Source organism: Epithele typhae (genome assembly GCF_022376455.1).
Source record: "Epithele typhae strain CBS 203.58 chromosome Unknown BXZ73scaffold_18, whole genome shotgun sequence".
NCBI classification, from domain to species: domain Eukaryota; kingdom Fungi; phylum Basidiomycota; class Agaricomycetes; order Polyporales; family Epitheliaceae; genus Epithele; species Epithele typhae.
In genome coordinates, this window is record NW_025954209.1 from 282,734 (window position 1) to 294,229 (window position 11,496).

Sequence of the window (11,496 nt, forward strand, 5' to 3'; positions counted from 1 at the left end):
TTTCGTCGGTCGTCGCACAGATGGAAGTGCAAGCAGGACCGCGTCTTTACGGTGGCCCGGGAAAATTGCGAGAGATAGCTGCAGAAATACCGCGCGAAAGGTGGGGGAAACTCTCGAGATGTGGGTCTATGCTATGCATGGGAGGCCCTAACGCGCGCTAATCTGGCCATCTACCCTCGTAGATTAACGTGCTCAGATGAGTTGGTCACCGAATCGATCAAGGGCTAGAAAGCAATTCAGTTTGGTCTCAGGGCCCTCGGGATCCATCCTCCGTTCATGCGCGGGCGCTCCAAAGCTGGCCACTGGGACCTGTCTCGTGATGCAGGGCGCTCCGTCGAACAGTGGTTGCAAGCAACCGGCGCTTGATCACGATCACCCACGACGCGGATTAAAAGAACCCATCGCGCCCGGGTGATTATAATCCACATCTATGCTCACAGTGGTCATAATTACTTCGAGTTAAATATCGTTCCTGCCGCTGGGTATCGGTCGCCACGTGCGCTACGACGTCTTCGCCTGCTCCATGAGCCACCGCAGGCCTTCCCGAGCCTCGCGCTCCCACCTCTGGGCGATCGCCGTCTGCGGGAAGTCGTAGTGGAACGCGTGCGTCGCGCCCTGGTACCTGCAGAGGACCGGTCAACGACGCCCTAATTCCGCAACAGAGCGCTCAGGCCTAAGGTGCACTCACGCTATGGCTTTGGTCGGCACCCCCGCCGCCCTCAGCCGCTCGGCGTACGCGAGGCCGGTGTCGCGCAGGGGGTCGAGACCCGCGACTTGGATGTGCGTGGGCGGGAGGCCCTCGAAGGACGTGTTGAGGAGCGGGGCGAACTCCGGGTCGTCGTTCTTCGCGCCCGTATACACTAGCGTCCAGTGCCCACGAGACGTCAGGCCGGGCCCGTAAAGCCGAGCGCGCAGGGGGGGGGAAAGGACGCACCGCAGACCCCGACGAGGTCCGCCGTCGAGAGCATCGGCGCGTTCGCGCACTGCACGAACGAGGTCACGTTCGCCTTCAAGCTGGGGCGAGGCGGGTCAGCGGCGCGCGCGAGTGGGGCGGGGAGCGCGCGGCGGGACGCACTCTTCGGGGACGTGCGAGGGCTGGCAGAGCATCGGGAACTGCAGGAACAGGCCGGAGATCTTGGTGTTGTGCGCGGCGAAGAACGGATCGGACTTGGCGCGGTGCGCCTCGGCGGCGGCGAGGGTGCCCCCTGCGGAAAGGCCGCCGAGGATGATGCCCTTGGAGAGATCGGCGTGCAGTAGGCTCGCGTTGAGGACGGACTGGAGAGAGAGAGAGTATGTGAGCGAGAGTGGGGTTGATTGCGTAGACGGCACTTAGTACCCATTTCAGCGCGGCGTAGCTGTCGTTGAGCGAGATGGGGAAAAGATGCTCGGGGGCGAGTCTGTGCGGTAGAGCGATCTTGTGAGCGAACTGACGACGGCGAGGCGTCGAGCACCGACCTGTAGTCGATGTTAAGGATGGTCATCTTCAGCTCGTGCGCGACTAGACGACAGAAGAGGTCGTCGGTTTCCACATCTCCGACGACCGTGCCTGTAAAGAGTCGTCAGTACGGAGATGCAGTCGAGGGAGATCAAAGCGTTATACCTCCGCCGTGGGTCCACACGAAAAGGGGGTATACGCCGTCCTTCGGCTCCAACGGGTGGTACGATCGCGCAGTAAACGAGCCGTCGTCGACGGCGATGGTGTGGTCCCGAATGACGAGGGCCTCCGCTGCGACAGATCAGCAGATGAAATCGGGCGAGGAATCGACGTCGCATCTACCTGCGGCACGAGAGTCGCTGGCTGAGAGCTTTCGCTGCGCGTCTCCGGCAAGTGCGAACCCCTTTCGGAACGCCTGCATGTCGTTGATGTCGAGGCCAACGGGTTTGAGAATCGACTGGACAAGCGGACCGAGCTCCGGATCAGGCGTGGCGAAGTGGTTGTATGCCATGGCGTTGTGCGGGGGTGTGGTGATGTTCTACGGAGTGTCCTCGAGCTGGCCAGGGAGATGAGATACGGAAGGCGAGATGGCGCGCTCACTTATATAACGTAGAATGGCGTTGTGTTGCCACGTCTTGCCACCCGCGGCTGCCGATGAACGGAGGCGGAGTTCACCTGGAGTCCCAGCGCAGATGTCACGCGTCATGTCATGTGAGACAGCGGGAAGCCGATTATGAGTGGGCGTTCCTTGCGGAGGCCAAGATGGACTGCTCCAAGTCGTCGAAACAATTCCCGAAGCAACGGCATATGAGTGAGATCTTGAGACCTGGCCCTGCATCAAGGCGACAGCTGACGGCCAAGGTTAAGCGAACTGTCATCTGACCTTGCATGTGATCCACGGATCGCGACCAAACGACCTTGCGCGGCACGTTTGGAATGGTGGCGTGATGGACTGGTGGTAACGAGAGTGTTGACTGGGGGGTGGTGGTGTCTCTTGAGGTGTCCGCGGCTTCGTCGCCGATCGCGACTGGACGAATGGTGAAGGGGCTAGACCATCCATGTAACTGATCTCGATCTATCCCGTCAGTTACGCGGGAGACGGAAACGGACCAGAACACTCTCCTGACGAGCGGTGAGTATTCGATATTCAATTTCGCCGGGGGGAGATCGCGGCAGAGTCCGAGATCAGCACAGGCGCCTTCCTCCTGGCCCGTGCGCTCTGTCCGTCCCTGATCGGGCGTCAATCGACCTGCTGCGACTCCAGAGGCCGACTTGAGACGTGGACTTGAGACTGGCGTCCATGTCTCGACGTAAAATCCCCCCGCTGTATGTCGTCCTTCTCTTCCCGCCAGGATCCTCGCCTGTTGCTTTTGTCCCGGTCGCTTGCTCTTACTTCAAGGTGTATATCTGTTCGAGAGAGAGCCTAGACGTTGACGGTGCACAAGCCTCGAAGTCGGAGCTCGAGCGACAATGGTCCCTCACAACGCATACAGTAACCATTCGCGATCGATTTTTATGGGAGCCGCTACTTAAAACATTCTGTACGAGCTGTGTGCTAGATAGTCGTCGGAGATCGAATCCCTCCGCATTGGCGATAGTGCGTGTAGTTGGCCAGTGCTGTCCCGCGACGTTCCGGCGAGTCCAAGCTCTTCCGGGAAGGCTGTGAGGCGTCGACCTGTAAGGTGGAGGGTAAAAACGACGTACTGATTGATGGGCCGACGACAGAGCGTTTGCCGCGGCGCGAGGAGCGCGGGGAAGAGTGCAGGGGGTACCGCCGTAACTCACTCCTTCGGTCCCGGCGTTCTTCGCGCGATGGGGGATACGTTGTCCATCTCGACTTCGTCGGTATGTTCTCTGTGTTGTGTCCCTGAGGGTGAAGCAGCGCGGCGAATTGCGTCACTTTCCGGAGCTCTGAGAGGGCTGCCCCTCCTCCGAGCCCGCGCGTCGGCCAACCTGCGGATGTTCTGTCTGAAGTATGTCTCTGTGAGTAGTATGCACCCAGCTCGGGTCGGCGTTAAACACGTACCGCCTCGGTCGGTTTCGCGCACCGTGATGTGATGACGCGCGAGACTCGCAATAGATGGGGAAGTTAGGTCGAACCGTCATCCCCACCCCACAAGAGCGGGTTCCGGGCCGCGATGGCGACTCTGCGTGGCCCGTGTACGTGTGTTGGACACGTATGATGTTGAAGGATCGCCAATCGAACCGAACTCGTATCCGTTGTCCTGGCTCCCGATAGGACCTCCATCAGCATAGGCTGGAGGAAGAGGCGCGGCGGATATCTTGTATCCGCCTTCGGGCATGAGGGGCGGCTGCAGCGAGTGAAGCAATCATCGAGGTGGGTGTACGTCGGACCCCGTACACTGTTGGAGGGAAGAACACTTATGAAAATGTACACTACAGAGTGGACGCGTCACTAGCACTCACTACGGTGCATAACGTCTCGTAACGAGAGGCGTTGTCCTATCCCCACGCAGTGGAAACGGGCGATATAGCTGTGACGCAGAAAAGGAATTGTAAGCGGGAATACCAAAGGACAAAGCATGCGAGTGATCTTACAAGCATGAGCGAAGGAGTTGGGTAGTTTATCTGTCAGAGGGGAAGGGCAAACGGGAGACAGGCTGTCGAGACCCCGAATAGGGAGCATGTGGCGTTGTCGAATCGACTAAAGAAGATGAGGGTGCAGTGGATGAGCGAGGGATGACGTTGAGGAGTGGATCGAAGACGTGGGGAACTTTTATATGTTTCCGCGACGCCTTGAGCTTGAGCCCGTGTGGCCGCTTCAGAGACAAAACGCGAACCACTCGCGATTATTCCTTACCACAGGGAGTGACTCTATGCACCACATCTCTGCTTGACTAATACCTCGGCCACGGCCCTTTGTAGAGCATAAAAAAGGCGATGTGAGATGAATGAACAACGTATTACGGAGATGTTGTTGATAGCCGCACGAGGGCACGAGTCCTCCCTGTGGGATTTCGGGGTCGTAGGACGCGATCGAGACAGGTCGGAGGGTGAGGGTGTCGCGCTTGGGCCCCTCTGGGCACCCTACACAATTACCTAAGCGAGCGGCCCGAGGTTGCACCTCTGGCGCCGAACTCCAACACTCCCACACACTGCTAACGCCCAGCTGGAGTCACTCGTGCTGAAGGTGCACCGCGACACCGCGCCCGCCGCCACTTGAACGCGATCAGGCTCACCGCGCACGGCGCCCGTGTTCGTGCTCATGGTCCTTGCGCTCCGGCGCGCGTTCGGCTCATGGGCGGCCTTCCGACGCGCCGTGCGCGGGTGCGGCGACGGAGGGGCGGCGGCGGCAGCGTTCCGGAGGACCCGTCGGAGTTCACGCCTGTACATGGAGGACTCGCGCGCGGACCGGGAGGTAGTACCTGGGCGCGCGTTCTAGCAGCGCACGCTTTTGCGCTCGTCGCGCGACTTTCCTTCGCGGCAGTGTGTTCGCTCTCGGGGTGCAGGAGCACGCCAACTAAAGGTGTGGGTAGTGTGCCACTCCCCCGGTCGTCATTGTGCCCTGTGAGGTGTTCGCAATCCCGTTTGGTGCGTCTGTTCTATCGCATCCCAACTGGACGCCGCGCGAAGCACGGCGGATCTTGTTAGGCTATAAGTAAGCATAAGCACTTTATTATAAGGTGGCTGATCGGTTTAGGGCGCCAAAACAGGGACGCGGGTTCGAGTCCCGCTCTCGCAATAGTCTATGCATCAACGTGTATCAGTGCTTTTCCTCCGCATATCCTGCGCTACATAATGCGTGTTGCAACGGGCACATGACTTTCTGTGGGAACATGAATCGCACTGGTCAGCACAAAGCTAAGCCACAATATTCGGTAAGACCAGAGTACCGAATTGTAACTTGGGCAAGGTGATGTGGAAGCGGAGAGGGTATATACCGGTGCTGCTAAGAAGTGCGATTCGTTCTTATGATGGATACCCATGTATGCGATTGCAAGAAAATCTTGGAATCCAACTGTGTTGGACCGAGACTCTTCTGTCTGGCTTCTCTGCGTTGAGTGAGATCACTAGTTTTATGCAAAGGCTCGACATGACATTTACTCTCGAATCCCTTAGGAGTAAACATCGCAAACCCGAGGACACCTAAGAACCATAATACATGATGAGACTCGTGTCTTCTTCGCTTATTCTCCACTTCATCCTCCACTCCGTCATTTTCATCGCCCGGTTCGTGGGGTCGTAGGATGACCTCGTAGCGAGGCGCTGCCAATCAATCAGCCTGTGCATCTCGTGCGCCCCAACCCCAAGCCCACTCACCTCCGCGCTCACTGGATGAGAGCGAAGTCCGAGAACGGACCGCCGTTCACGTTGAAGCACTGGTTCACCGTCGGGATCTGCGCGAAGCTCGAGCACCCGGACGGCCCGACGACCACGCCGAACGGCAGGCCCGAGTTGCTCGGCTGGCTGATCGCGACGCTCCGGAACGCGCTCGTGGCGAAGCAGACGTTCACGGGAATCCTGCTCAGGTCGAACCCGGAGCAGCTCGCGCAGTTGGTGCCCGGGCAGAGCAGGAGCGTCGCGGGGAACGTCGCCTCGACCGCGTCGGCGGAGGGCGACTTGGCGAAGAAGGGCGCGGGCGTCGTGCCGACGGCCGCGGAGGCCGGGACGGGGCCGAGCGAGGAGGCGAGGTCGTGCAGGGGGAAGGAGGCCGCGGTCGTCACGCCCGAGGCGGAGGCGAGGGGGTGCACGCTGACCTCGGAGGCGGGGAGCGGGTTGGCGCAAGCGGCGGCGACGAGGGCGACGGTGATGAGGACAATGGAGAACATTGTTGGTTGGATGGGGGGGTGGGTGGGTGCGGTGTGCGTCGAGGGGCTTGCGGGAGCTGAGGATGTGTCGAGGCGAGAGGCGGCTGCTTCTTGCTGTCGTTTGTCGCCGTTCAGTGAGGGCCTTTATACCTCCGGGACACGTTAATTTGCGAGATATTCTGTGGCTACTCAGAGTCATGAGACCAGTGACCCCTTCGCCTGGACAGGTCTCGGTAAGTACAGGCTTACTGCTTGTGACCCACGACTCACCAGTGCTCATTACAGGGCGGCAGGATTTGGTATGGGCGCCGTCACGTGAACCTTGAACACTACAAGGTGGACCTTGCTTCTGCATACATATGACAATGGCTCGGCAACCTGGACATTCATCAGTCAGGGACCGACATTGTGCATAGGTACGTACTGGCGGTGCACATTCCCACTATTGACAATCCGATGTCAACGGCATCCAACGTTTACCCCAGCGTGTGGTAGTACTCTGTGCCGGTTGGTTTGAATACCTCCACGAACATTCTCGCGAAATCCGAGGCACATGGGCTGTCGGGCGCGCCAATCCGAGGAAGTTTAATGATGCCTAGAGTGCGAGAAGACACGAACCTTTGTTCATCGTCCGTGGATGTCGCATAAGTGGGTCGTCAGGACGGGGGAAGTGATATATTTGAGGATTTTACCAGACGTTGCTGCGTTGCTGTCAAACCGCGGACGCTTCGTATAACTGACTCCTACTCGCCTCAGGCTCTGGTCATACACACGAGAGAACAGGGCTGATCTCCGGCAGTCTTGAGGGCTTCAATGCTTTGGATGTTGTTGTTGCCAACTCGATTATCGTCCGCGTTCAATGTGACCGTTGACTTGGCAGAAGTGCTTCCTGACAGATCGTCGCTTTCACAGGCATGTCGTAGAACTGGCGTAATTGGGATTTCATGGGGAGTCTAGGCGTACGTCGCCGGCGACCGGGGACCAGTTAGGGACCAGCTCCCCGTACTCCGCCGTTGGAAGTACCTGGGAAGTTAAAATCAGCATGTCAAAGCACTGCGACACGGGGACAGCGCAATGCTCAACGGTATGGGCATCGGTCGGTGTAGCGAGCTGGCACTGTCTGAATCAGACCCGATGCGAGTGATGCAATGTGTGTTGGTGCTTACCTCGAGTGCAAGAGCAAGACATGGAGGTTGGGTCCGACAGAGAGGACGCTTTCACTCGAAGGAGTCAAACCTGCCCAGGCCGCCCGCGGAACGCGCGTTTCGATAACTTCTCTGCGCTCTAGTCTGACCACGGCACATCCTCGACATGACCAGCCCTGTGCGCGTGCAGAACGCTGGCAGAACGTACCTGAATGCACCCTGATCGAAACCTGAAAGCTTGACCGGTGACCTCGCTGCGTCAGAAGATCTCTCGCGCGAAGCCCTTGTGAGCGGAGCGCCGATGTCTGCGCGACGTTGAGGCCGCGCTCCCAGCGCAAGAGACAGGCGCCTGCGTTGAGCGCCGGCCTGCGAGGGAATAACGATCAAGAGGGGAGGGAGGGAACGACTGTTACAATAAACATTTCTTACCAAAGGTGTCGTCCTCTGTTTCATCGTACCCATCGCTTTCAAGTTGAGGTTGCAATATACCTAGTGGAGACATTCGCCGGATTGTCAGCTGCCCCTCGTCGATGTCAAAGCACTCGTTCACCGTCGGGATCTGCGCGAAGCCCGCGAACGCGGTCGGCCCCCGACCACCGCGAACGGTAGCCCCGCGTTGCTCCGCTGGCCGATCGCCACACTCAAGAACGCGCTCGAGCCGAGGGGCTCGTCCGTCGAGGGCGCGCTCAGATCGAACACGAAGCGGCTCGCGTACTCCGTCGACGGGCACAGGAGGAGCGTCGCGCTCGAGTCCTCGGCGTCGGCCGTGGGTGACTTGGCCAAGAGGACTCGTGCCGGCGCCTGAAGAGGGTGTGCGATGACCTGTGAGGCGGCGAGCGGCGCGCACGCGCACAGGCGAAGGTGAGCGTGTTTTATATAGTGAATGAGGTAGATATTTATGAAGTGGGCTTGAGAGGAATGGTCGAGGCGAGAAGCTGCTCATCTGCGTATGCGATGGTCGCGAGCTTGTTGTAAGGGTGTCGGGCGGCTTTTACCTGTAGAAGCGAAGTTATTAGGCCAGCGACTCCGTCCACAAATCTCGACGTTCACTGGGGAGGCTCACTGGCACTGATCAGAAACTCCGACTTCATCTTCAAAAGCTGCACTTCGGTCCCCGACGCGGATTCGTCAACGGATGACGTCCTGGTCCGTGCGCGCCACCAGCGTCTGAGTGTTTCTTCCGGCCCGGTCGGCCGTTTTCTGACCTCCGCATCATCCCTGTCATCGCAGTCGAGCCTCGCCAGACCCTTGCAACCTGGTGAGTAGGGCGAGTATAGCAAGCTTGTATCATTCCAGCCAGTCGAGAGCCCTGCGTCCGATTCACTGTCCGAATGACTGACGAGCTGTGACCAATCGGACGCGGTGGAAACCAGTGGGTGAAGGAGTCGGAGCGCAGATCTGAGAACGGCACCTGGCTGTAGCGCTGCAATGTATCGGCAGATGACGGAGAACTGGAGAAAGAATGGGCAGCGAGCTCGTGCATGCCACCCGCGTGCCACGAAGCAAATCGTGGACGGCGCTTGACCGACGCCTGCGGGCCGCGCGAAGCCGGGGCGCATCTACGTACTAGCTCGTACACCACCCTATTCCTCGTACACGACGGAACAGGCTTCAAGCAGCGATGCGACAGCTTGTCCAGCTGAAGGCAAAGTAAGGCACACCACAGTTCATCACCGACAGAATACATCATCGCATTCACCCACTACGACACCGTCCTACAACTACAAGTCAACCCAGCTCCCCCATGTTTTTTGGTTATTTGATTTTTGCAGCCTCGGGAAACCGGGGCTACGACAGACACAATGTCATGAGCCCCGCTTCACATGCGTATGATTACATCAATACTTACGAGGGAGAGTCCGATGCATACTACTGCCAGGTCCTATCCCCGGGGGGCGTACCGGCGCCTAGAAGACGCGCGGTCAGCGATAGATTCCGACAGGGCTCCACAGATCATATGCGCACCTGCAAGACAGGACCTCCTACGTGGAAGGAGAGAGGAGAAAGGGAGAAAGGGAGTCATTGTGATGAAGGAGCGGTGGTTGCAGGCATCTTGGCTTTATACGTTAACTTCGTCTTTCTGACGCGGTTCTCGAGCGTGCTGCGGTACCTGTGTGAGTGCCCGCGGGTCAGCTGCAGCAAGGTTCCACTGAGAAGCGGACTCGCTGCAGAACTGGTCAGATGTGCAGCGGTTCGCGATGTAATGTGAGAAAAAATCCGAGGGGGTGATCATTACAGACCATGAGGACGTGCGTTATGGACAACCTGAGGGGGGCGGATGACTTACCGCAGCATCGGAGCTATGAATCCGCGTGGGTCTGGCGCGTGTGAGGAGTGGCTCCGATGCTGAGAAGATAACGACAGACGAGAGCGGCGTCGAGAACAGTTCTCAAGCTCGATGGCGCGATCGAGAGTGGAGTTGCTACGCACCTGCCGAATCAAGCGAGCGTCAATAACCTCCCGGTCTTCTCGGGCGCGGCGGTCAAGTGCCGTTTCCGCCGCGCGCATACGACATGCTTTTTCACATACTACTACATCTTCGCCGACATGCGCATCAACTGCTAGCCCAGCTGGTCACAGATGTAAGACTCCACTATACCACTCCCAAAGGGTAGGCGCCGAGCGCCGGTTCACCTGGCCACCACAGGAGCTCAACACGCATCTCCGGAACCGGGAACACGGCGCAACTCGTACGGTGTCCATTACGGACCCACTCAAAAAAGGCACTCGATCAAAACGCTTGTAAAGGATCAAAATATAGTAAAATACATTGTTGATGGCCGCAATGTTATGGTGGCCACTATCTAGAACGTTACAGTATGGCAAATGTTATGCGTACTCCATTGATAACGACCGTGTGCGATAGCGCGCGAAGGTGTGTGGCTGATGCATCCAGAAAGTCATGGTTGAGCAACACCACGAGAACTGGGTGCACCCCTGACGTCGATTGTGTGTGCCAATGCCGACACCTGGGTGAGGCCCATACATCGGCGCGATGATCCTCGGTTATCCGGCGGAGAAACTGAATAAGATGCTGCTTCAGCAAGCGTTAAAAATGGTGATTAAACGAATGCACTCACAGCGACATAGAACGACGGCATGATATCCTGGAACGTAGGGGAGTGTACAAGCCAAGCGCGGGGCTTGGTCCGGATGGTCAAGTTCGGTGATAAGCTATCCCCACTCTCGGGTCGTACAGTCTAACCCGCAGCATGAAACGGTCTGCCTGGTGGCAGTCATGGGCGAGGACCTGACCGCCGACAAGGATCAGGACTGCCGACAGGTTGAGAGAAGGTTGTCATTGGCATGATATAATCGACACGATATCTGATATAGGAACGTACGGCCAGATTCCATAGTCCTGAGTAGTTTTTCTGTCAGAGGGCAAGGCTGGAAATGCACGGAGGCACAACTGATGGTGAATCCTTAGCGAGTGGCTACGAAGTCAAGAAGCAGAGGAGTTGGTGGGTGAGAAGTGTGTGGGTTAACGAGACGATAAAGCCGGGAGACATGAGAGACCCAGTGCCTCCACTAGTGTGAGTATTTATACCTGTACAGACGCAGACCCGGCTGAGTTGCAAGTGTCCAAGCGGATTCGCTTGGTCCGACGAAGAGAAAGCCACTCACGCACCCTGGTGATGGTTTCAATAACATGCTTGGACACGTGGATATGTCGCACTCTTGAAACAAAGCGCATAGACCGGCTGGATACGGGCTCGTCTCCAGAGTAAGGCCGAACTGGAGAATGCCATCTGCGACCGCCAGGAGGCTAAGTTAGCGGCACGACGGGACTAGCCAAGCTGACCATTGCACGCCAAGGCCTGGCGACAACCCCGGCGCACTGGTTTCAGCTCCGTAAGGGCTGTTGAAAAGGAAGATGATGATACCGAGAGCAGGAATAATCTTAACATTGTCCATCAAACACGCGCCTATCTCGGTGGCGCGTCGTAGAGCAACCGCAGAGGCCACCCCTCAGGACACGCCACACGTCCTCGAGAACTCCAACGCGAGTGGCCAGTTTCTCGGTTGTAAGATTCAAGTCATCGACTGGATGCGAAGGATGTGGAATGCAATATTAGGGTTAGCATCCACATGATAAATCGGGGGGGAGCAGAGCACTTCCAAAGTCTCCGCACTGTCCATGCAG

At 58.0% G+C, this 11,496-nt stretch overlaps 3 protein-coding genes across 3 annotated transcripts; all 3 read right to left on the reverse strand.

Annotated features, from left to right (window-relative positions):
• Positions 1–501: 501 nt before the first annotated feature.
• On the reverse strand, positions 502–1,946 carry BXZ73DRAFT_45583 (Alpha/Beta hydrolase protein; the record flags this gene model as incomplete). Its single annotated transcript, XM_048019539.1, has 8 exons — positions 502–622; positions 689–860; positions 990–1,014; positions 1,072–1,275; positions 1,337–1,397; positions 1,456–1,546; positions 1,601–1,726; positions 1,778–1,946. 8 exons carry the CDS (start codon positions 1,944–1,946, stop codon positions 502–504), a joined length of 969 nt encoding a protein of 322 aa, XP_047878797.1.
• A 3,778-nt stretch (positions 1,947–5,724) lies between these two features.
• On the reverse strand, positions 5,725–6,225 carry BXZ73DRAFT_100567 (uncharacterized protein; the record flags this gene model as incomplete). The annotated part of the gene is made up of 1 exon (XM_048014615.1): positions 5,725–6,225. One exon carries the CDS (start codon positions 6,223–6,225, stop codon positions 5,725–5,727), a length of 501 nt encoding a protein of 166 aa, XP_047878798.1.
• Positions 6,226–7,157: 932 nt separating this feature from the next.
• BXZ73DRAFT_76880 (uncharacterized protein) lies at positions 7,158–9,372 on the reverse strand (the record flags this gene model as incomplete). Its single annotated transcript, XM_048022529.1, has 7 exons — positions 7,158–7,227; positions 7,371–7,440; positions 7,558–7,715; positions 7,954–8,171; positions 8,917–8,988; positions 9,199–9,218; positions 9,315–9,372. 7 exons carry the CDS (start codon positions 9,370–9,372, stop codon positions 7,158–7,160), a joined length of 666 nt encoding a protein of 221 aa, XP_047878799.1.
• Positions 9,373–11,496: the final 2,124 nt, after the last annotated feature.